This window comes from Scatophagus argus, chromosome 11 (assembly GCF_020382885.2).
Source record: "Scatophagus argus isolate fScaArg1 chromosome 11, fScaArg1.pri, whole genome shotgun sequence".
In the NCBI taxonomy this organism is placed as follows: domain Eukaryota; kingdom Metazoa; phylum Chordata; class Actinopteri; family Scatophagidae; genus Scatophagus; species Scatophagus argus.
In genome coordinates this window covers 17,710,972-17,737,113 of record NC_058503.1, presented here as the reverse complement: position 1 = coordinate 17,737,113, position 26,142 = coordinate 17,710,972, and the positions used below count along the sequence as shown (strand labels likewise).

Here is a 26,142-nt window from a genome sequence, read left to right as displayed (position 1 = left end):
AAACACACACTTTCCTTGATATGTAATAATTAACTCAATGACATTTCTCTCAATTATTTTTTGAGGCCCTCCTGCAGTTATCCTGTAAAATGCACAAAAACTTTCTTCTTCAAATAGATTCTGCTTTCATTTCCATGAGGTGATTGATAGAGCCCCTTGTCTAAAACTTAATGGTCAGTTGACAAGGGAGTAGTTTTGGCTGATAGGGCAAAGACAAGAGTAAATTCAGAAAAAGCAATTTGACAAATCCGAAAAGTAATTTTCCATTCCACCCAGACGTTTTTGCCAATTCTCACCGTTTTCTCTCTTTCTCCTCGCCCCCTGCAGAGCTCCTGTCAGCCTGCCACGAGCTCCGGTGCCGCTACGGCTGCGTCATGACGAGAAATGGCACCTTCTGTTTCTGCGCCGACGGCTTTGAGGTTGGCGAGGACGGGACGAGCTGCAGAGGTAGGATTCAGCTGCTCTGGTGGGGTCCTCCTGCCATGGACCCCCTCACCACCACCACCATCACCCCACTCCCCAAGTCTCCCATTGCCCTCGGCCAGACTTCCTTCATATGAATAAGCAAGCGGTGCTGGGTTTATGAGAACCATCTGTCTGTCTGAATGCCTCATGTACAGTGAATTACACCCTCAACATACAGGGATACGCACATGTACTGTATATACAGAACACAATTTCTCTTTCTCTATCCCTACTTCTTTTTTTCTCCTTTACGGTCTTCTTGTGTGCCAATGGCCTGGTTTCTGACAGCCAGGAGGAAGACAGGTTTTTGCTGTCATAGGTGACTCTAGAATTGTAGTGTCTAACTCAGATTCTGCACATAACTTATACCGACAACATGGCATAAAATTGCATAATTATACCAGAGGAGGGAGTTTAACAAAGTAGCACTGCCTCCTGAATTTGATCCTGTTTAGGGAAAACATGAAAAGGAGTGGTTTATAGGGTACTGCGGCTCCAAAAAAAGCTCATTGGTTATAAAAGTAATTATGCCTGAGGTGCCAGAGTGAGGCCACATTAAGTATACTTTATGTATTTGGGTCATGTTTGAGCACACCTAATTTGTTACAAATGACTCTCTTCCTTTTTTTCGTAAGATCATGATGAATGTGCCATGTATGGCGCATGCAGCCAAACCTGCACGAACACCTATGGGTCATACAGATGCAGCTGCACAGAAGGATACATCCTGCAGCCTGACAGGATATCGTGCAAAGCCAAACAAGGTGAGCGGCACACTCGCACTGGTAAACAGCATAATCTGCATAGTATGTGTGTTTCATTTCTAATAATAAACAGGATGGTTTTGTTCAACAAGAGTGAAATTCTAGCTTCTCATTGCCTTGGTGCTCGCTAGCTTTGGTAGGGCAAGATTAATATGGTTGAGCAGTGACCACATCTATCACCCACATGGGAATGGGGAGATGTGGTCAGGCTAGGATAATGATAAAATTAATGAGCATGAGATTTTAAGTGGGAGCAGTCTGGAGTATTTTCTGCAAAGACAATGCACAGCGTCACCCTGATTTATGTTAATGCCTGATGCTGGTAACAAATCTGTCTTGATGAGTAAAACAGCCTGTTTAGAAATAAAACAGCTAAAAGAGGTATTGTGTTTTGGTGGTCCGCCATCCACGAATAAACAAGCTTAACCTCGTGTAGTTTATTTTTGTGTCGCGCATCGAACCACAAAGTGAAGCAGATTTTTTTTCAGGGTGTTGTCACTAAGGCATATATGGGTTGAAAATTGCTGGAGGCCCAACGCACCTAGCTGGGGAGAACACCACTGTTGCAGTTTTTAATCAGTGTGACTGGTGTCCTACCAGGAATAAACTGAATATGATTACCCATAAACTTAACTGAACCCAATGCTCACATGCATTAATATTAATCTAGCAGAGAGCAATAGTGATACTGGGATAACGATGGGGTTACCATTAGTTGTAAAAGCTCATGAATATAAATTTCAGACAGAGCTCTCTGAGACCAGAAGATGACGAGCAGCAGGGAATGAAAAACATATTGGGGTTGAGCATAAGAGAAAAGTTAAAACTCTGCTGCACCATTGTTGTACCATTGAGATGTAATTTTGAATTTAATCTCTTCTCATTTGGTTCAGACTACAGTGAAAGGTATAATATTTTTTATTTGTAACATAAATCTGATAGTTGTTAGGTCTGTTTGATAGTGCACCTCACTGACTCATGCCAAAAGATTAAATGGCTTTTCGCGGGCTATAGTACACACGTCTGCTTTGTATGTACATTTCTTTCTGGTGTCATGACGATGTCCTTTGCCTCTGGATTAATTCACTGGGATACTACAGTTGTGTAGTGAACTTTGACAAATAAATTAACCTTGAACCTTGAAAGCGAGCCACTAATTTCAGTTAACAGCCACACATAAAAAAGCCATTTGAGCTTAGCTGGTTCACTTACTGTAGACGTTGGTGTGGCCCTTACTTTTCAATACCGTAGCTTAAAAGACACTGTTTGCTCTTTTAAACTACACAGCAACCCTCGCCTCCGTCTGTCGTTGCCCCACCACGGTTCAGCTCAGTCGCTGTCAAAACAGACAGGTCTCTCAAGGGAGTGGGAAAAAAATAAAGTATTTCTGACATTGTTTTAAGTGCAAAAATGGACGACTTAATGTCGTTTCAGTGGGACTTTATGGAGTCTGTTTTTTGGTTCATGTATTCAAAGTACTTTTAGTAATTATTTGTTGAGATGTGCAGATCTGTTGTAGAAATTCCCATTATTGCTACAAGTTAAAAGTTTGATTGATTGATTTGATTGATTAAGAGTCAGTACAGACATCTTTCAGAGAGCCTTATCAAAACCCTGGCTATGAGAAAAATGTCTGACTGGTACAAGTTGATTCAGAGGGATAAGAGGAAGCAGTCATGTGATCAAATAGTCAGATTTATTGCCAATACTAGGAGAGTAGCTTTTGACTTGAACTTGTGTGGCCTTTTTGGGGGGTGAAGCTGATGTTGGAGACGATCAATTCAGCCCGTAAAGCAGCTTATCTGAGTTTTATCACCATGGGTTCTCCTGCATTGACTCTTTGCAGGACAAATGGGCCAAGAAAAAGTCAAATCAAAGCTTTGGAAATGATTTTTTGTTTAATTTTTTTTTTGTTGTTGTTTGTTTTTGTTTTTTTTTTGTTTTTTTTTTGGTTCATCTGGTGTTAGATTGTACTGTTTGTTCACTCTTTCTTTCTTTCTTTCTTTCTTTCTTTCTTTCTTTCTTAATGCCTTTTCTTTTATTTGAGGTCACCGGTCCCTTGATGTTTCAGCTGTACAAACTGTGCTTCTTCAATAAAGAAACAATATAATACCATCCATATTTTCCCTTTCCTCTCAAGATCCTGGTGACAGCCGTCCAGTGCTTCTCATCAGTGGTTCAGATCGCATTGTCATCACCCATCTAAATGGAACAGGCCTCCAGCCCCTGAGATCTCTGAGTGTAAATGGAACACTGGCACTGGATTTCCAGCACAACCAGGAAAATGTATGCTGGGCTCTGTCTGCGGAGTCCTCTGGGCAACTTCGCTGTGCCGAAATGAGGAATCTGCGTGGGTTCACACGGGAGCGGGAAATAAGAACACAACAAAGTTTGCAGCGTATGTTTTCAGCTGTTCATAGTTTCCTTCTCTTACATTACATACTCCTTTCTGTTCCCTACTTTTCCGATAAATTTGGGTCATTATTTGCTCTAAAATCGTCAATCTGCAATACTGGTGATGCGTCACCTGTCGCCTTGTCACACACTCATGCTCACCCTTCTTTCTTTTACTCATTTCTTACTCTCACACTCTTACGTGTGAGCTCTCTCTCTATCCTATCATTATCTGTGTGGTTGAAGGCAGGTTAGCCTCAGGTGAGCCTGGCTGCTCACCTTTCACCTAGAGCTGTCCTTCAAACCTGAACGCTACACTACCTTCACTACTTCAGTCGTGCTCTTTCCCTCCTTATTGCTTGATCTGAGATTCTCAAAAATATCATTCAAGCTTTCATTTTTGAAGGGTCAGTCACAATTTCAATTTGTCTTATCTTGATGAGCTTTTTCATGATGTCTGCTGTGCCTGTTGTTGGTGCTTTTGGAAAAAACTACTAATAAATGTCCTTGAGGTTATCTCAGCTTGAGCTGGAGTTGAGATGTTTTTAATTGAAACCTCAACAAACTGGAACATCAAGTTGACGTGAACATTCACCAGGCATGGAAGATCTAACAAAACATGCTTTTGAGTTGCATAGTGACAAATGTAAGAATCGGTATCCCTGGAGCTGAATTTGAGACTAAAAGTTGGGATATTACAGGATCTGCTGCTCCAGTAGTGACATTTTTAGATTTTTTTTCCCCCACTTTGCTAGTCAAGGAAAGTGATGAACAATGTGTATTTGTAAGGAGCTAACCCCTGTTTGTTATTGCAGATGTGGAGCATATGGCAATTGACTGGCTGACAGGCAACTTCTATTTTGTTGACCGCGTCACGGACAAGATATTCGTGTGTGACCATCACGGGGACACGTGTGTTACTATCCTACAACTGGACCTGCTGAATCCCAAAGGAATAGCTCTGGATCCTCTTATGGGGTGAGTGTTCTCCAGCATATATAATACTCCATCTCTGAAAGCACTGCAAGGCTCATTTATCATCATGCATCCTTTATTAAAGAAAAAAAATTCTCTGTGCATAACAATTGACTTGTCTTGTAGAATGTGAACGAGTTACAAGGAAGGGATTTAAGATTCCCTGTCCTTCAACTCTTTTCTCTTTGAGCTGTGTAATTTGGTGGATAGCGATGCTTCAGACAGCTTCTACTTTTGAGACATTCATTTGTATTCACTAGTTTCACCCCACATCCCTCAGTAGAAAATGCCTCTGCAGGAATTTTCATTACAGATTTTTAGTCTCTGTAGAGATCACAAAGATGCTGAGTGACTGTGGAGTAAAAAATATATCCACGGTGAAAACTAAAACGTTTACAGCATGTGGTTGACAGTCACATGGATCACGTTGTTGGAGAACTTATTATGTAGTTTCCTTTGTCAAGAAAAGAAGAAGAAATTTCAGCATCTGTACTAAAATGTTCAACATTGATCAGTAACTCAAAGCAGCAACTCATTTTGCCCTCCTATATCCAATAAGCAAGTTAAGAGATGAAGAGCAGGGTCATTATATCACAAGGACACAAAGACAGGCACCAAACTTTGAGACAAAGCATTCTAATGGTACACCTTTTCTAACAGAGATTTCAGAAACTTTGATACACTATAATAATGATACACCTTTTCTTTCTACTACCGTAGCTTGAGGCACAGTAAGGACTGCCTCTAAACCTCAGTAATAATGGACGCATCTTTCTGCTGTGCACTGGTTTTGTTCTACCGTGTCATGGTCAACCCCCATGTGCCCAAAACAATGTAAACATTGAATCTCAACATATAATTAGTTTGATCAGTGAAGCTGAACTACATTGCCTCTTTCTGGATTTTCAGTTTATAAATTGTTTTTTCAGCTTAGGTTACCACCATAAGCCATGGGGTCTGATCAGTGTAATTAGCTGCTGGTTTTTTAATGACGTGGAGAGTTTTGGTTTGGTTGGCAGCATGTGTGTGTTCTCATTAAATGCTGGTTGGCTATTGGAAAGCTGTAAGGCTTATGGTAAACAACAGTATACTTATACCTTAGAGATTCTATTGAAGGTGGCTTACTATGAGCCACCTCAGATAAGTGAGGCTGTTTTTTTCTTTGTGATTTTGTTGTAATCGCACATAACTCACAAAGATAAGTGCTCATTGTGCTCTGGGTTTAGAGGCATGGGAGTGCAGATATAGAGTGTGCTGGCCCACAAGGGAGGTGGACACGAAGTCTGCTGGCTAGATTCACTGCAGAAGTCAGATGTTTTCTAAGGTTTCTTCCTGCCTCTAATTGGTGAGACATGGATGCAGCCTTTTCTGATGAAGTGAGCCTGAGAGAGGTCTTTCAGCCTCTGGAGCAATGGAGGGAACACAAACAAAATCAGGGAGGTGTTAGATAGCAGCACAGTGTGAGGAACACTGTTCATAGAATATGCTCTGGTTTTCCACTCTATTTTATTGTTATTTCATTGTCTCTGTCTCTGTGTCTGCCTGCACGTCTTACTATCAGATAAGGCATTTTAATGGACAGTTAGGCTTGCTCTTTTGCTAAAATTTTTGACCATCAAAATTGAAACTCCTATTTTTAGTTTAGTATGCTGTTTATACATGACTACAAAGGATGTACTTTGTTTTGAAAATCCAATATGCTTGGTAAGATATGTGCGGCCGACAGTAGATGTTGTAAAATGTATATTAGGTTGACTGGTGTGTATTGATCAGTGTAAGAATCAAACTTCTGTGATAGCACTATGTCACTGAGGGAAACCTGACAAATTTGTTGTTTCTGAAGGTGAATTAGGGAAAATGTAATTGTTTATGTTTTCATGTTCTGTGTTGGATTGCAGTGCTGTTGAGAACAGTTTCATGTCAGCCCTTCCTAAGTCTGGTCTAAGAATTGCTGGCAATAGCAAAACCTTTATAATACAGAGTAATGTGTTATTATTGATATGAAACCTTTTCTCATACATCTTAAACTGTAAAAAATTAGAAACTAAAGGCAAACACATTGCAGTACTCTAACCACTACCACTGTCAAAATATGAGAAATAATCATTCATGATTTTTACAAAATTGTATTAGAAAACACTAAAAAAGGAGCAGCTGAGTCTGAAAATAGCAAATCTGGGGAAAACAGCTGAAGGAAATTAACTGTTTCCTGTCACTGCTGTATAAAATGGATAGAAAGCTACTGCCTATTGTAGCACCATAATGTGGGCAGTATATGCAAATGAACAGTGTTTAACTTTGGTCCATGTTGTCTACACTCAGAGCTCCGTGTCATCCGGCGGACTTTTGCCGGCTCCAGTCCTGTTGCTTGAACTATAGATTGTACTTTTGTGTTTTTTGTATTTTCTCCTCTATTGATACAACGAATATAGAAGTCTGCCATTTTGTGTCAGTCAAGAACAGCTGAACCCAAACCAAACACCACCGAACTCGTTTCACAGCGTGTCACCCACCAATCAGAGCGCTGTCTGATCTGGTGCAGTGCGATGCATACTGGTTGTTGTGGGTTTTCACACAGAAAAGACAGTCTTTGGTTTCGCTGTAAGATGCATACTGTTTCTCACTGCTTTCATACAGTTTATTTTATCAGGGCTGCTCATTTCCAGAATCCAACATGGATCTCATTGTAGCTGCAGAATGCACAAGTACAGCATCAGCACCATCCTAATCCCAGAAAGCTATCATCTGTATGCCACGTGGAGGTGCACCTGTTTGGGGAGCTGGGCTCCTTGCTGACACTGGCAGTTTTTCAGCACAGCCTGGTGTCGGGTTCAAAGGGCAACCCATCTCTCCCCTGACTTGACTTGTGCAGATTAAGTCGGCTTCCCGCGGATCTCTGGCTGTAGCTCGTTATCAATGGAGGTTGTTGGGGCTCTGTCCTCACGGAGCCACAGTAAGACAGCATAGCAAGCCCTCCATGTTAATTACTGTATGTGCCGAACTGAGCTGTTTGGATACTTAAAGTGACAGTCCATGAGATTTTTGGTTTTAGGTAATAGACATTTTGGAATAGACATGGATGTTATTCGGTCCCTCTTCCAGGAAACAAATTAGACTACATGTAACACCTGTTTTCTCAGTATCAGTCCGCTATTGCAATGGCTTCCCATGTCTTTAGAATTGATTTCCAAGCCCTCCTCATGGTTTTTGAGGTACTAAATGGTTTGGCTCCTCTGTGCATCACACATTGTCATCATTTTATGTCTACTCACATACCCTGGGGTCCTCTGCAGCATGCCTTCTAAATGTCCCCAAAATTACCACAAAGGAAATGGAAAGTGCTGCTTTTATTGTGTTTGCCTCCAGGCTATAGAGCTTCAACATATCAGAGAGGCAGCCTCACTGGGAGGAATCTGGAAACACTGTGATCTTGCTTTAATTTAACACAATTTCTACATTTCTTATGGACTATTTTAACTTGTTTGTAGTGGTTGCCATTTTTATTTTGTTAGGTGCTCCTGAGTTGCAGCTTTATTTGAAACTTTAACTATAAATACATGATTTTCATGACATTTTTTACTGTCAGTCCAGTGCTGTGCCACATTTCTTCTGGAATAGTTAACTTTTAGTGAAGAAGAAGTCATCTGGTCTAAATGACTAAACAGTTTGTGTTCACTGCTTTCACTGCTTCCTTCTGCCCCGTCTGTCAGAACAACATTCTTAGCCACTGTTTAAACAAAACAAAACAAAACAAACAAACAAAAAAACAGGATATATGGCCTTCACAAAATGTAAAATTTATTTTTTCTTATTTACCTGCCAAACAGTAAATTTAAGACAAAAAATATTGTGTCTGTGTGTCTGTACAAAGAGCTGAACAAAAATGAGATGTTGCTCTCCCAACAAAATAGATAACATCCTATGCAGAATGTAATCATTTAAGCACCCCACCCTGCAGAATGCTCTTCTTCACTGACTATGGGAGCGTGGCCAAGGTGGAGCGCTGCAACATGGACGGCACCAACCGGACCCGGCTGGTGGATTATAAAATTGAGCAGCCCACTGCTGTAGCATTGGACTTGGTCAAGAAGCTGGTGTACTGGGCAGACGCCTACATGGATTACATCGAAGTGGTGGATTACCATGGCAGGAACAGGCACAGCATTATCCACGGAAGCCAAGTGAGTGTCACATTTCATTGCTTGTTTCCCTTGCATGGGCTCCACAGCATAAGTTCTTTCCACCCTATTCATTTGGGAGAGTTGAAGTACATTAGGGGGTTTCTTGGTAAATTTTCTCATTTAGGGTAGGGTGCTTTATCACTGTAAGACAGGTGGTACATTCACACCTTGTTGTTATAATTCACCCTTGATTTTATTATGAAAGGTCTTTTGGATGGGCAATGGATGTTTTTTTTTAAAAAATTAAGGGAATTGATGCACATATGGAGCTGTCTCCAGAAGGAACATATCAATAGCCTCTCTCCTGTAGTACTTTTTTGAGGCCTTTCTTCACAGATTATTTGACCCCATTAAAAGATCCTCTCAAGCATCTTGGACTGGATATTCACCTTTCATGAGGAAAGAAAAACATACATTTCAAGCACCTTACTGTGCATGCAGGTGCTCTTTGCATAATATTGCCTCCTCTTTTAGTTTGTGGCCTTCATTGCATCTACATGGCAAATGTCGCCCATCTCCTTTGCACATGTTTTCTATGAACAGACTAGTCTGTTTGGTCAAATCTGACAATCTTACTCCCACTTTTACTTAACACATTACCATGCAACTTGACCATGCCCTTTTTATTTGCCATTTCATGTGCCATTATAGTTACTTGAGAAATGTGAGCTGCATGTTTTAGTCAGTTCCTGCAAATGTTCCATCATATTAAAAATGCAATGTTTATTGACTGACTGAAGGGCTGTTGATTGAACTTAGCCTTAACTTGGCCTTCACTTTTCACTGATGACTGCACAGTGCTGAGCACAGTGCTGTGGAAAAGCAAGAATTAATTAATTTAAGTTTAATTAAATTGTTCATCTGTTAATCACCACAAACCAGCTTTTCTTTTTTCCCTCGTATGAAGTTGATCCTGTTTGGTTGATTCTGCCATCATATTCTTTCCAGCATTTACATATGCTGTAGGTAATGTTGTAAGAACTGCACATCCTTTTAATGTGTGAGAGTGCTTTGAAAGTTCCCATATTAAAGTAGGGAACCAGGTCCAAATTCCAGAGAGAGAGATGGTTGAGTGGTTTATTTGTTATTTTTTTATTTATTCCAAAGCATGTTATTTGCTGCTGAAGTTTTAACCAGCGAATTTAGGTTTGCTTTCTGTGAATACAGCTCATCTAGCCATGTCGCTGTCTGTAGGTGTCAGCCTCCTAAATGTAGTATGGGGACTGCCAGTGGTCTCCCTATGGAGTCCAGCTTTTGACCCTGTGCAGTCTGCCAAATGTACAGACAGCTCTACCAACCTCTCCCATTCCCCCCTTGCTTGCTGCATGATTAATGATAAAAGTCTTCTAATTAACTTGTTTTTGTTATTGTTTTCTTTGCTCCCTCATGTGGGTTTTCTTATTTTCGGCTTCAAGGATAATGTAAAAAAAACAAAACAAAGGAAGATGAAAAAAACCCTCCTTGCATTTTCTTGTTTTTCAGGTGTCGTACATTTATGCACTAGCTGTTTTTGAGGACTACCTCTATGCTACCAACTCTGACCCTTCCAAAGGGAGTTCCCCTGTGGAGCTGCTGCAAATCCACAGGTTCAACCTAACAGTGGAGAGCAAAACACTAGCCAGTCTGGGGAACGCTAGAAGACTCCGTGTTTACCATAAACTCACTCAGCCTAAAGGTACATTTTTTAGATTCATGTACAAATATGTGTCAGAATCATCCCCATCTAGTGACTCATGAGTTGCGTTAGTGCAGAAAGAGGATAGTTTGTTAATGTATGACTTGTCTGTCCTTTCTGATTTTTTTTTGTCCACAGTGAGGAGTCACGCATGTGAAAAAGATTCCTATGGAAAGCTGGGTGGATGTTCCCATATTTGCCTTCTGAGTGGCAGCTACAAGTCGAGAACCTGCCGCTGTCGTACTGGCTACAGCCTGGGCTCTGATGGAAAGTCCTGTAAAAGTCAGTACATATTTGTCTTTACTGTAAATACATACATTGTTGTGTATTTTAGTCTGTATTGACACACTTAGAGTGTTTTTCCTGATTGATCCCTGGAAAGGACATTTTGCATCAGCGCATTTTTTGGCATGAGCCTGTAAAGGTCATGTGTCACATTAGAGCCGAGGGTGTGCCACAAATGCCTTAGCTGTAGAGTGACAGTGATAAAGATTAGCGCTGGTGGACACAGACCCATTTGAAAGTGATCGCTATCGACTTGTCGCAAGTCTGATTGATTATTGCCATAATGAGGTTTTAAGTTTGTCTGCATTCGTTGGCTGGTCTGATCAATTGCTGGACATTGTGTAGTTGACAATAAAAGCAGAAGATCAAATTGATGACACAATTTGAGGGCCCACCACTTTTCGATCGGGGTAACGAAGCATTGGGAGGCTTGGCATGACACATTTGATTTATTTCCCCCTCATAGATGTTCTGATGACACCAGCTATCTCTCTCTTGCTCGTGCTTTCCCTCTCCCTAAGCATAATGAGATTTGGAGCTAAATGGTAGTGCTTCTTCATACAGTAGTCACTGTGGGGTTTGATATCTGGGTCTCTTGCAATGCTTAATTGTCTCCTGGGTAGTTGGTCTCTCCCTCACAAAATGATAAATTGAAGTGAGGTATGTGTGGTCCTCACCCCCAGCATCCCAGTCTCTTGGGTAGGGGCTGAGAGTGAGGAGAGGTCTGCTTCTTTCACTGGAAGCTCTCCTTCATTTTTCCGCTTGCATCTTGAGAGGATCCCAAAGGGTTCGAGAACATACATCCCCCTGAGCTGCTGGCGGGCCGCCGAGGAGTTGCCTCAGCTTCCTAGGCCCCCTGTTTGCCTTTCTATCCAGACACCATGTTATTTTAGATCAGAGGCAGTGTTCACAGCCAAGGTAAGTATTGCCATTGTCTGTTTGCCCAAGCATTTTCCTTCTCCTACTGTCGAGGCAGCTTTGTAGCAGGAGCATGATTGAAGGGGGAAGTATAGTCATTGGCACTGATTACTGCTTCCATTAAGGTGAATGGATGTCCCTGGCTCTGGCTCACATATAAGAACAATGTGGCCGGTAAGAGGGTTTAATGCTTGGATCAGCATTGAAGAATTAGACCAATTAATTGACAATAATAGTGAAAAAGGATCCATCGTTTCTTGCCTTGCAGAGCCCAAGAACGATCTCTTCCTGTTCTATGGTAAGGGGCGTCCTGGGGTCATCCGAGGCTTAGATATGAATATCAAGTCCAGTGATGAGCACATGGAGCCAATTGAGGATCTGGTCAACCCTCGAGCCATTGACTACTATGCAGAACTGGGGCACATCTACTTTGCTGACACCACCAGTTTCCTTATAGGGCGGCAAAAAATAGATGGGAGCGGCCGAGAGACAATACTCAAAGACGGTGGGTTTAAGTGCTTTTTATTTCTACTTTCAATTCTAATTCTACTTCTCACTCCCCAGTTTAGCTTTGCATTAAGCTAAAATGTTTGGAAACTGATTTTGTTAATATTTTTTTCTTAAAAGATTGCATTAATAATAATTTCCTTAGTGTGTCCAACGTCATCATAATGTTATATTGATAGTATTCTTATTTTCGATATTTTAAATACAGACATTCTTGTTTATAGAACCAATCAAAGTAATGGCACTGCATGAAAGTTTTTTTCAATACAGCCCTTAGAAACATAAAATCAGATCATGCGTTTATAATTTCTGTGCTGCTGATTCTGTTGTAGAACTTGACAATGTTGAAGGAATCTCGGTGGACTGGATTGGAAATAACTTGTATTGGACCAACGATGGCTACAGGAAGACAATCAGTGTTGCCAGACTGGAGAGAGCATCCCAGACCAGGAAGACTCTGTTGGAAGGGAATATGTCACATCCCCGGGCCATTGTGGTTGATCCTCTTAACAGGTCTGGAAAATAAAGAAAATGCACAGTGAATTATATTGTATGAAATAGATACACAAAAAGTCATACAGTCAATGCTTGTATCAGGTACAAAAAAACCAGGAAAAGGTATATAAAATAAAATTACTATATGGCAGTGGGTAAATATAGGGATTTAACTTTTTTTTTCAACTTTTTTTACAGCCAGATTTTAAGCTCAATTCATGTTTTCTGTGAAGCATGATGGAGGAGAAAAGTTATTTAAAGGGAGAATGCTGTCATAGTCAGGGGTGCACATAACTGGTATACAGGTACTCATGCGTGACAAAAATCAGGAATGCTTAATGTTACTTGTGTGCCATGGGTCGATTCCTGTCATCCAGATTTCTGAAAGCATCAGACAGGTGCCAAAAGTTGCATACGTAATTGTACTTCTTGTCTTTTTGTTGTAAACACATGGACAATGTGGTATATGACTCTACTTAACGACCACTGTGCCGTTTTGTAGCTAATCACTTTGCTTTAAGTGTTAATCCTGAAGATCATCTGTTTCAGCAGTCACCTGCTTTGACTGATGATCACACCATATGCCTTTCAAAAGAAAATGTAAATGTAATTGTGGAGGCCACCTCCAAGTAAAGCAGTATGGTTAAAGTGAGAGAGCGTCTGATGTTTCATTGCGTACAGGGTTGTTGGTTTCTTTTTTTTTTTTTCCGAGAATTGAAATGGTGGGTCTTGTTGTCTAAACCTAAGCCATAGGTACTGCTTGCTTTTGTGTAGTTGTCCATCATTTCCTTTGCAGACATATACAGTATATGTTTGCACACTATCTATCTATCTGTGGATATATAGATATGTTATACATATATGTTGCAAAACTCAAAATTCACTGAGAGTCTTAAGGATCTTAAGGATTAACACTTTAAGACTTAAATCGTATTAACACACACGCACCAAATCCATAGCAGTTAGAGATTAGTTTTCAAGCCTCAGGAGCGTTTTGCCAATATTTTGCCATACGCAGCTGTTTTGTTGTTTATCCAGTCCAAAACTTATTCAGCTTGTCTCTAACATTTGTCAGTACTTTTACTGTGCAGGTGCTCAAATCTGTTTGTCTTTCGTTCTTTTATTGTGTCTTCTTCTCTGTTAACAATGACATTGATTCAGAAATTTAAATACGAGCCTTGTAAACACGTCATGTTGGATGTCGAGAGATCAATTGTTTTTAAGCATCAGGTTTTTGAATGTGCCTCTCTGTAAACAAAAAAGAAAGAAAGAAAGAAATGGAACATGCAGCCTTAAACTCTTGAAATTAATGAGGAAATGCATGTTGGTATTTTTCTGAATTTCAGCCGTGTGAGATTTACTGATGTAGCAGTGTTGTGGGCAATATCGTGTCACGTTTTTGTATAAGGATTAATAACTCCAACCCTCCCACTGATAGCACAAATGATTAGAAAAGCTAGTTTTGGGCTTTCAGGGAGAGCAGTCAGCGTGAACCCGACAGTCCTTTGATCTCTATCTTCTCCACTGGAAGGACCTCTTCAGGTGAAGAGTATGCACCTGTCCAGCTGATTTCTTGACTACTTTCTCACTACCTTATTTTCTGCTCTGTTTGCCACCTCAAGTGTGTGTTGACATGATAAGGACCACTGGAGTCAACTTCACAGTGTCCATCTTTGCTGCATTAGGAATCTCATACATGTATTCACATAAAGAAATCCACATACAAATAACATTTTGCTTGAGTAGTGCTTTACTCGGCTTTGGTCAGCTCTGGATGGCTGGCTGATTGTGTGTGCATATGTGTATATAACTTGACTGTCACAACGCTGTTGTCACAACTTTTATGCATGTGACTTTAAGTGCCCCTGCAATTTATTGCTCCTCATTGTGTTTTTTTTCTCCACTATTCTGATTTTTTAACCTTTACTCAATTTAACAACAATTTTTTTCTTATTATGTCAGTACAACTGCATGGTATCCATCAGTCCATTTGAGTTGCTGAATAATTCATGAGGTCCTAAACATGACTTCGAGACGTAGGGAGTCTTCATTCACCCCTATATCCCATTCTGTTTCATCTTCCCTTAGCCAGCCTTCTATCATTGATGAGAAACAGGGGGCCACATGGCTCAGTCAGCAACACTCAAACAGAGCAGATCCCCTGAGCATGGTTACTAGAGAACAGATCACATCAAATTGTTGACCCAATCACATTTCAAATAACACAAGCCCTCTGAGAGTCGGCACTAGTGGCATACATGGGATATACTGAAACCTTTATTTTTTTGCTGCATTTTTGTTTAGGTTTTTTTTTGTATTAATGTTCCCTGTATGAATCAAAGCAGCATGTAAAGGTTCAGTGGGGAGCACAATCATGCCTTCCCACGGGTGTGCAGAAGGGAACACACAAAACACATATTACTGTGATATGAAATTAATCATTCTGAGAGAGGCCTGCTGTCACATGTATTGACTGATAAGAAATCAAAACAAGGAGGAGGCTGATGAAGACAGTAACAACCATAACAATCCAGGGCACAGATGACTGAGCAGCAGACAGCTGAAATAAACTGCTTTAGTTTGATTGTGGAAGGTGATCAGTGTTCAAATCATGTGGTGAACTATTGGTATGAGATACTGCCAGAACTAAAGCAGTACCTTTTCTTGTAGTTTACTGGTGCAAAAACTGTGTGTATCTGTGTGTATGATAGCTGGATGTACTGGACAGACTGGGAAGAGGATGAGGTCAATGACAGCATCGGGCGGATAGAGAAAGCCTGGATGGACGGATCCAACCGCAGTATTTTTGTCACTTCCAACATGCTGTGGCCCAACGGTCTAACACTGGACCACAGCACCAGCACCATGTACTGGTGTGACGCCTACTACGATCACATCGAGAAGATTCACCTCAATGGGAGTGGAAGAATGGTGAGTTTCAATTTGTAGAGATCACACAGAGTGGTTTAATCATGCAGAAACTAATTAGCGTGCTGGATAAAGTGCCAAATGGTAGAATTCAAGATCCCATCTGTTTAAACTTGTTTTTATTTTAATTAATGTAATTGTGTTCATTTTTTTGTGTTTACCAAACAAAGAAAAAGTCAAATCATTGAAAAACTCATTTTTATTTTTTTCTATATCTTGTATTCCACAAATGCTTTGTTTGTGAATCAAGCCATGATTGATTTATGGAAAGTCATCAAACACTACTGTTATATATTTATTTCATATTGTTATCCTGATTGATATTATTTCACTGTGTCAATTTCCAGTTTCAGCTCAAAATTACATGTTAATTTCACAATATCATGTGAATCCACAAGGCAGTGAAATGATGGAAAACCATTCCCCTCCCCACAACAACTGCCAACAAGACAGCTCTTCATCCCCAACTACTCCTGTGGACTGTAGTTGTACAGACATATTAAGCTAATGAATTATTTGCAAATGGTATTTAATCAATGCCAAGATTCTAGCAAACATTATTATAAGCAGACAGCGGCGTGTGAATAAATTTGAGCAAAGAAATTGAATCACATTCATCATATACTGTAATCAAATAATTTCTAAGCCCATATTCAAATAGCCAGAAACCCTGTTTGAGATGACTGATTTTTTTTTTGTTGTTGTTGTTGCTGATGGTGTCTCGTGTTAACCCTCCTAATCTTTTGATTACACTGCATGTGTGCTCCATGTTGCAGGTGGTGTACAGTGGAAAAGAGCTGAACCATCCATTCGGAATCTCTCATTATCGTAATTTCATATTTTGGACCGAGTACATGAATGCTTCGGTCTTCCAGCTGGACTTGTCCACCGGCGATGTCACTCTGCTGCGGAGCGAAAGACCACCCCTGTTTGGCCTGCGTGTCTACGATGCACAGAGTCAGCAAGGTTGGCTGCTTTTCCTTAATGTGCTCCTCATCAAGTGTCACTGAACCATAGCTTACCCGACATACAAAGTGGCTGTTTTACGCTGAAAATAGAACCTCTCTGAGCTGTGTGTCCGGGTATTCCTGTCCACTAAACACATTACTTTAATGGAGAGCACTCAATATAATATATACACAAGAGATTTCGTATGTACACCTACTTGTCTCAAATTTCATGTTGTAAACCAGTGCACTGATCAACACTGACAGTGACTTTAAAATCACGTGGGGCTCCACTCTATGAAGTTAAATAAGGTGACCAAGGTTTGGAGTGGTTTGCTCAATTCTGTAACAAATGATGATGGATTCATGCTGTTAGAAAGCTGAAAAGAACAGATAGGAGAGGAGTTGGATAAGGCCAACAGTGGAGAGCTGCATTGGCCAAACAAGCAGGTGTTTTGTTTTTGTTATGAAAGACAGTGTTCAGACACCCATGGCACAATCAGGGAGAGGGGGAGGGCTTGTTGATGCTTGATGCTATTGCTCTAAATGTAGAGAAATATAATTGTACACAGTACAGTGACTTGGTTTTAGACTCGTGACGTGAGCTTCTGTCATTCTCAAGACAATGGTTTTCATGAAACAACTTTTAAACCACTTTGGATTTTGAATAGGAACATGTCATGCCAAGTAAATGATGCAGATGAATGGTTGGCTACTGCAGGCACAGCCTAGTTCACACCATACAGAGAATTTTTTCTGGACATTTCCCATTGTTCATGTCACTGAATAGATTAATTGGCTGTCCGGTCCTCTGAGTATTACTGATTGGCTCTTTCAAAACCAAAAGCTTTATCTCATTGGTTCAGGCACTGCCTTTGGGCTCCGTGTTAAATGAAAGTGACAAAGGTGTCTTATGCCTTAACTTTGTATGTGACAGTATTTTTCTTTTTCCTTTGCAGCATGTCGGCATTGTCCAGAAAGACAAATTATTCCTGCAAGAAGGATAAAAATGTCAAATGTCTCTCACCCACACTGTTCCCAATAATTCACTTGACACGTGGTTATAGATCACATGGCATACGCTGGGCATGTCTTTCCAAGACAGGAGATGAGTTTTGTATCATTGAGAAGACTTGTTTTTGCAGGGTTTATGGTGACTCCTGAACCTCTGCTGCACAAAGAAAAAAACAGACAAAATAACAACAGAAAACCCCTGTCACTTATGGATGGATTTAGAAAATGTATTTTTAAATGAGCAAGACACCTTATTTGGGATATGTTTCTCCAGGTGACAATGCATGCAGTGTGAATTATGGGGGCTGCAGTACCCTCTGCCTTGCCATCCCAGGAGGGAGAGTGTGTGCCTGCGCTGACAACCAAGTTCTGGAGAAGAACAATGTCACCTGTGCAGGTAGGACATAATGAATCAGATAGAGCCAGAGGCCTAAGATCATCCTCTCCCACTGTACCGTAATCCTGGCTCCCTCCTATGGGACACAGATCAAATAATCACCTTATCTATTCACTACGCAAATCTGCAAACAAACAAATAAATACAGATGGGAAATTGTCCCAGTGGGTTTCCAGAAATATAAGCCAAATCCCAGTAGTTACACATTGGGTCATGAGACACTATTAACATGTTTTTTGTGCTATTATAGCGATGACAATAATTTCACCATAACAAATACTTCATAGGGAAGTCTCTTGTTGATTTTGTCTCACCACTGCTTCTCCCAGAAGCCTCCAGCAGTGGTTTAGAGCCACAGCGATGCAAAAGCGATGAGTTCCAGTGCCATAATCATCGCTGCATACGGGCCTTGTGGAAGTGTGATGGAGATGATGACTGTCTTGATGGAAGTGATGAGGAGAGCCACAGCTGCTGTGAGGATCTTTTTTAAAAAACAATTCTGCACTGCATGCAAACACACAACTACATTGTGTGTACAGACATCGTAATTGTTATTACACTTATTACATGCACAACCATGCACCAAGCAAGAAAACACAAGCTTTTAAAGGCTGATTCTCTCTTTCTGTCAACTTCTATATTCCCAAATGTCACAGTGGGAGTAACCGGGGGTGAAATGTGTTCCTTCTCCACACTGCTGTCTCCCCTTTTGCTCCTGTTGAAGTGTTTTTGCTCTTTAACAAATCAGGCGAATAAACACCATGTTAGCTTATGCTTGGCGTATGTTTGGTTGCAGTATTTTTCTTTCTGAGGGCAAAACAACATAATCTAATCCTCTGTTAGAAAAATTAGAAATCAAAAATCAATTATCTGCTTTCCTGGGATATCTTATACTTTAATAATGTACTATCTTAGTGTCCTTGAGGTTGGGACAAAGTCTTACTAAGAAATAGATTCTTCTCTGGCCAAAATTTGCATGGAAAACAGCATGGAGTTCAGCTGTTCAGAATGGATTTTAGAGTTTTCTTTGTTTTTTAAAGAAACTATTAAGCTTTTTTTCTATTATCTTATTTCTTATTAGCGATTATGTGAAAGTGAGTTTACATAAAGCAGGAATCAAAGCACTTAAAACACATGACACTTATACTTAAGGCCACTGTAAACATGTTGTGAATACTCCATTACACTCTATTCAAGGACAAACCACCAAGGAGAAACATGAATGAGATTCTCCTCTTAAACATTATTCCCTTTTTATAGTTCCTGACATGGCTTGATGGATTATCATTGTAAGATGTTGAGGATAGTTCAACTGTGGACTCAAAGAAATCCCACTAAGAAGTTGTGAATATACTCTGTTCGAACATGGAGCTCTTTTTCCCATAGAACTGAAAATCTGTGAACATTTCAGCTGCTTTGGTTGTAGCTACAGAAACTAATAATGCAATATTTTGTCCTTTAATAAAGCCTTTGTGAAATATTTGGCATTTTTATTCTCTATTTTCTTAATTTTTAAATATTTATTTTTAGGGTCATCAGCTGACTGTCTTTTGTTGTTCAAACCCTTTACAGACAATCACACCTGTCCCAATGATCAATTCAAATGCAACAACAATCGCTGCATTCCCAAACGGTGGCTTTGTGATGGAACAAATGACTGTGGCAACGATGAGGATGAGGCCAACACTACTTGCTCAGGTATGTTCTGTACCACAGTCATGTTTTTCCTTTGGTTCAGTGTAGCACTGAACTTTCAGCGCTTTACGATCATATCACCCGCATGTAGAAGACAAGTCTTTGCACACCGATTATTTACAATCTGTTTACACATCTATGAATAAATAGCTAGGTGTAATTTTGTGAAATAGTGGTAACAGAACAACATATTGTCATTTCAGAATTAATTGCTTTTAGGTTGACTATCTGCTTTTGTATTTGATTTATTTAGTAATAAATGTCAATCAGCCTTATGTAGACCAGCGATTCCTAACCACTGTGCCGCGGCACATAGATGTGCCACGGCAGTTGCTGGTTGTGCCGGGGGGGGGCATCCGGCTTCACCTGATCGGTGCTCTGGGTGGGCAGTGATCCAAACATTTTTGCCCGACGGCATGCCGCTCGATCTTTCTAATGTTAGAGGTGTGCCGCGGCTCAAAAAAGGTTGGGAAACACTGATATAGACTATTAAGATATTAGATCTTAGAATTAAGATCAATGTATGTCTTTGGGCTGCATGTTTTTCTGTATACATGAGAGAGCTGCTCTCATGTATACAGAAGAACACACAGCATTTTTCTCTAAAGTATTTTGATATAGCTGTCTCACTGATGCTCTTCAACAAAGTCTTGAGCACAGGCGCCTGGTGTTGTCATAGTGGCAGCCATTGCCATTATACCTTTCAGTTCTCCAGTAGCTCAATCAATCTCATTGTGTGAGAACAGTATCAAAGAGCTGTAGTGGCTACGAGAGGCAACTGTGTGTCGGGAACACTTGCAGTACATTACATTGCCTCCCGTGTTCTCAGTGGTGCTTCTCAGGAGCTTTTTATCTTCAGAGGATCAATCCGTGAGCATTAGTCAGGGACTGATAAATGTTGCCCCATCATCAGTTTGACATGCGCATCCCACACAAGCAAGACATCACTTGCGTGCTGTCCACACCGTTCACCACGGCCTTGTAACATGTAACTGTCGACTCATCAAGCACCAGCACATCTCCCATGGCCTTCAGACCCTCAGTGCTATACTGTGTGATTGAGTGGTAAAAAGTTTGCACTGGGCGGACATTGACATTATGGTGATGTAGTGATCATTAGGGTTGTTTTGCACGTCCTGCAGTGATGTTCTCATGTGCGATTGAATTAAGTGGCCTCTCTCTTCTTTCTCAGCCCAGGCTTGTCAGGCCGACCAGTTCTCCTGCCAGAACGGACGATGTATACCTCAAGCCTGGAGCTGTGACAGGGAGGATGACTGTGGGGATATGTCCGATGAAATACCATGCAGTGAGTCATACATTGCTATTTACCACATTTTCATTCATTCACTCTATGTGAATTTGACTCCTATTTGCATTGCTCTGTTTGGTCAGAATGTAAAAAATAGGCCATCTCAATGAATGAATGGAATACTAATAAGGGCGAGTTGTTGAATTCTCACAGTTTATAATGTTATGCTTAAATTTGTTATATTTAATACTTTGATGAACACTGTCTTACAAAATATCTCTGAGGGTTGATAGGGTTGAGGTAGGGCCTCAATGATGTCATCAAGCTGTGAAATTTCAAAACACACTTTCTTTTTTGTCACAAATTTAGTGATCAATTTTTCAAAGAAAATATTTCAATATTAAACTCATTTGAAAACTACATTTCTTCAAAAATTGAACTACTATCAAGCAATATATCTAACAAACTTCAAAATATCCTTGTAGGGTGTTGCACCTCTGGCCACTCAAGTAGCTGAATGCTGCCTGCAACTGTTTAGCATTTTGACTTCTTGAATATATTTGCTAATGTCTCTCACTTGCATTACTTTATTCAATTGAGAGAGTTTTAGGAGCTGAATTATTGATGGTGTATTCTCTGGACTAAGAACTAGACATGCCCTCACTGATGGAATCGGCTTAAAGTGGTGGTGCTGAGTAAACTGCATACTTTTGTACAGCAGTTCAGCACTCTTAAGTCGTGTCTCAGTGGTATTATACCATCTGTCAGTTTTAGTTAGTAAAACTTGCAGTCTGTGTTCCGGACTAATCTTGGAAAACATTAAAAATAAAAAAAAAATACATGGCATGGCATGATGGTCTGAGCTGAGTACTTTGAAGATGTAGTTAACCTTTTTTTTGTGCAAGGGAGACAAGTGTTTTTGGCTGTGAAATGGAATGTGAACTGGATGATGTGCCAGCATATATTTAAGAGGTTGGAGTAAAGGGTTTTCAGATTCCCCTTTAATCACTATTTGTATTAAATCAGCCTTTTACAATGACTGATGTTTGCCAAACGCTACACTATGCCGTATCACCTCAGCCACGCTTTGTGTGTCCTGAGCTGCTTCAATACACAGTCACAAACAACCAGGGTGTAAGCAGTAATTAAAGTTCATGCTCGACTTCATTCAATCATAATCAAGCTGTGCAGGAAAACATATTCTGTCCCATACTGTTGTTTGAGCTTCCTCAGGCATTACTTCTCTGTAGGCACTCTACTGTGCGGCTCTGGCAGCTCACTTAGCTTCAGTGGAGCTACTTTGGGTTTTGGAACACCTGAAGCTCAGTGGTGGCCGCCTTAAAGATTGATGCTAATTTGGATTTTGTTTGTCAGTAGTTTAGTAGTTGTCACACACTGTCTCATATTTGGCTCTCTGTTCACTTGAAGCCATCATTATTTATGGATGCCAGTGTTCCATTTTTGCCAGGCTCACTGTTTACTTGAAACCCTCATTATTTATGGATGTTCATGCTTCATTTTTAATGAATGTTAAACTCCAACCAGTCATGTGCTGTCAGTGAGACCTAACACATTCGAGGGAAATACAGAAGACACTTGTCTGATAAAGATACAGTATGTCTCCTTGATCGTGCCTCAGGTATTTCAGGCAGTAGCAGCAGATGCCGACGGATCAATTCAAACGTAGAGTTGCATTCCATACTGAGGTCAATAAAATTCCCAGCATCCAGGAAGGATATTTGAAAAGTACTGTACATATAGTATCTCAAAACTGGAAACAAGAAAGGTATCAGATGTATGTCGATACCAACAATGTCATCAATCCAAAAAATAGAATCTGTATCGTCGTACTTACTACAGCACTGGAAGAGTGCTGTGATGTGGACCAGTTCAGTTCATAAAGTCTTCTTGATTGCTCTGGGGGTTCAGCTATTTGCCGATTTATTTGCGTTTATCAACTTTTATTATCAAAATAAGTTCAAACATACAATATACATGTACCGTATATAACCCAAAAGTTTTAATGCTGTTTTCTGGCACTTTTTGCAACCCATCTTTGTTGGATGATTGTTTTTTTTTTGTTTCTTAGCCAGGCATACAATTTTGTGATTTGAGACACTGATCAAAGGAAGGCACATAAAAAAACCAGACAATAGTTGTAAAAAAATGTGACTGTGCAATGTCCCAATAATCAAAAGAGGAATTTCAAATTATTTTCAACTTTTATTTATCTCTTCCATCCAGGGTCAGCGATAACAGCTGTTCTAAGAAGCATTTGTGAAGATTTAGAACTTGGGACAACAATTCAGATTCGGGTTCATGATTTTAGTTCTCTGAAATACTGAAATACAAGACATTTACTTGACATAAAATTTGGTACAGACATTTGTGGTTACCTAATTCTGGTTCAGGTTAAAAGAGCTTTTTCACCTGTTCATTACAAATTGCTGCACTTATTTAGATAACTCTTTCAATATCTTTCCGTAAGATTAGTTTGATTCAATATCAAGAGTTGCAAAAACATATTTCATTTACTGCATTTGAGTATGATTTTCAGTATAATAAAGTTATTTTATTCTATGTTTGTATACGTTTCTATAATTCTGTTAAAACCTGAACAATGCAAAGATCTTTCTGCACAGTATCAAAGAAACTGACATGGTAATGTATTATAATTCACATGGACATGTTGGTTTTAGGAGATGGACTTCTAGATGTTTCCCAAAAAAATGTTTTTCTGATTATTTACTAATATATGAGATGCAATTGCAAGGATTTGTTTAGTTTGGACTTAGATTGTATTTAATGTGTACCTTTTAAACAAACCATTTTCAGCCTTTCCCACCTGTGAGCCCCTCACCCAGTTCAGCTGTTCCAATGGACGATGCATCAATGTCCAGTGGCATTGTGATTCAGGTGAGAAAAAGAACCTTTTGAAAATACTGAAAATACTAATCATAGAAATCAAAGTTTGTTCAGAAGTTAATGTGTTATTTCCCCCATTACCTTTATCATCATTGATATTTTTGTATGCTTGCACAAGCACAGCTTTCATGCGTGTTTTATGCATGTGTGTAGATGATGACTGCGGAGATGGGAGTGATGAAGTCGGTTGCATCCGGTCTTGCTCCATCTCCCAGTTCCAGTGCACCAGTGGCCGCTGTATCCCAGATCACTGGGCTTGTGATGGTGACAACGACTGTGGAGACTACAGTGATGAAAACACAACCTGCAGAGGTGGATCAGCATGTAAGAATACCCGAATTATCTTTTTAAATACTTTAGTGTTAAGTCAGATATGAGGTGGATAGACCCCCCCTTGGTTATTTATTGTTTTACATCAGATATGAGTGACACGAAGCCAGTTTATTTTGAGTTAAGCTATTATATATTAAGTCAGGACTGGGGTTTACTCTTTTTTAAATTTGTCAAGACCTGCCTTGCAACACATTTGTCTTGCCTTGTCTTCATGAGGGTGTAGCTAACCTTATATCTCTTTTCAGCTAATGATTTAATTTGCAATTCAAATCATTGTTTAAATTTAGGTGTTGTAATTGCAAGTTTAACAATTAATCAGCTTGAGTCCAATAACTCTGTTTTCACACTCACGTGTGACTAATCTTATCTAGTCTCTGTTTAGGGAAATTTTACCATCAGGAGTTGAATCATTTAATCTAATTACCACAGAAACCTCATGCAAGCTCCTAGAAACTCACAGCTCGCTTGCCTGTCACTAGAATGTGTAAACTATTCATCAAACTGTTTCCTGATGGGAACGGCAGGCTTCTCCACTCCCCCGTGTCTGCTTCTGCTTCTACCCCAGGGGATTGAATCTGTCTGAGCTTTGCCTCGCCTATTGAAGAGATGTTTTTTGGGTTTGTCTTTTAAGATTTAAGCAAATGGTTAATCAGATTCAGAACATTATCTATAGTGAACACACAATGGAATGACTAAAATGAATGCACTGCTGTTTATAATGTTGCTGAAAATGTTACCATCATGCATTATATGAACCTTTTTGGTGTTGTTATAACCTTCTTGGTGGTCTTTGGTTTAGAACTCCTTCATCTGACTAAAATATACCATTTTAATCCTATGGAATGACTCATCAAATGTGATGTGTTTTGCAATGATATTTAGGATAAGCATTCATTATCATCAGAGGATATGTCCAGTGAGCCCAACATCTGCAACATATACGACACATACGAAGTGGTTTTCCCCTGCTGGAGAAATACTGTTAGTAAACAAGACAGAAACGTCTTAGAGACATAAAGATGCTGGAAATGAAATAATTTTCCTCTTTGGAGCTAACTGACTGTTATTGCTGCCAAGTGCCCTGCTTGCAAAGACAAATATCTGTAAACTGTAAAAGATGTCTTGTGAAATAATAGTTCAGTACTGTTGTGCCTTTGTGTATGTGTGTGTGCTGTAGATCTTAGAAACTGTAACTTGTGACTTTTGTTTCAGTGCTCCCATCTGTGATTGAGTGCAGTGTGGAGGAATTCCACTGTGTCGCAGACGGGACCTGCATCCCAGAGCGCTGGAGATGTGACGGAGACAAGGACTGTGAGGATGGGAGCGACGAGAAAGACTGTGAGGGCACCAAAAGGATGTGCGACCCCAAGGCCAAATTCACCTGCAAAGATACAGGTAGTGAAATCAGAAGTGAACAGATAATTGACAGTATATATATGTATATATATATATATATATATATATACATATATAAATATATTATTGTTATTAAATATTTATTATGTAAAAGGGGTGCTAAAAGTGGTATTTGATCTTGACTTTTACCCTGAATTGTTGTTGTTATTTTGGTCAACAAGTAATGAATAAATAATTAATGCCTCTTGATCTTATGTAGCTCTGAAAAATCTCCCTGAAGTTTTTAGATAAATTCTGACATACGTAAACACTGTTGTAGTGATGATTTTTACTCTTCATTACTCAACTGGCACCAACAATTTTGGATGGTCTGTGGTATAAAATCAGAACCTGAGGCATTAAAACTGAATTCAGCTTTCATTTTAATTCACTAAGTAAATCTTGCATCATTCACTTGAAACAAATGTTATAGATTTAGCACCATGGCAGCTTGGCTGAACTAATTGGAGCATGAAGGACAGTAGCACACACCAACAGAGAGAGAGAGAGCCAAATCAGTTGACTTCATACATAGCGCTATGTAGAAATTATGTAAAGACTCATGGAATACAAAAAGATGTTCCTCGTTTTTTTCTTTGG

The 26,142-nt window shown here is 39.9% G+C and overlaps 1 protein-coding gene across 1 annotated transcript in view; it reads left to right on the top strand.

Moving 5' to 3' along the window:
- Positions 1–26,142, top strand: part of lrp1bb (low density lipoprotein receptor-related protein 1Bb) — a 138,246-nt gene that overhangs the window by 15,052 nt on the left and 97,052 nt on the right. Inside the window, exons 2-19 of the mRNA XM_046404484.1 lie at positions 328–447; positions 1,101–1,229; positions 3,370–3,627; positions 4,439–4,601; positions 8,557–8,779; positions 10,262–10,454; positions 10,593–10,736; positions 11,926–12,162; positions 12,497–12,677; positions 15,371–15,590; positions 16,364–16,553; positions 17,823–17,945; positions 18,275–18,418; positions 19,518–19,643; positions 20,833–20,946; positions 23,725–23,805; positions 23,968–24,138; positions 25,360–25,542. Of these exons, the coding sequence (XP_046260440.1) occupies positions 328–447; positions 1,101–1,229; positions 3,370–3,627; positions 4,439–4,601; positions 8,557–8,779; positions 10,262–10,454; positions 10,593–10,736; positions 11,926–12,162; positions 12,497–12,677; positions 15,371–15,590; positions 16,364–16,553; positions 17,823–17,945; positions 18,275–18,418; positions 19,518–19,643; positions 20,833–20,946; positions 23,725–23,805; positions 23,968–24,138; positions 25,360–25,542 (3,000 nt within the window). The remainder of the gene's footprint in view (positions 1–327; positions 448–1,100; positions 1,230–3,369; positions 3,628–4,438; positions 4,602–8,556; positions 8,780–10,261; positions 10,455–10,592; positions 10,737–11,925; positions 12,163–12,496; positions 12,678–15,370; positions 15,591–16,363; positions 16,554–17,822; positions 17,946–18,274; positions 18,419–19,517; positions 19,644–20,832; positions 20,947–23,724; positions 23,806–23,967; positions 24,139–25,359; positions 25,543–26,142) is intronic.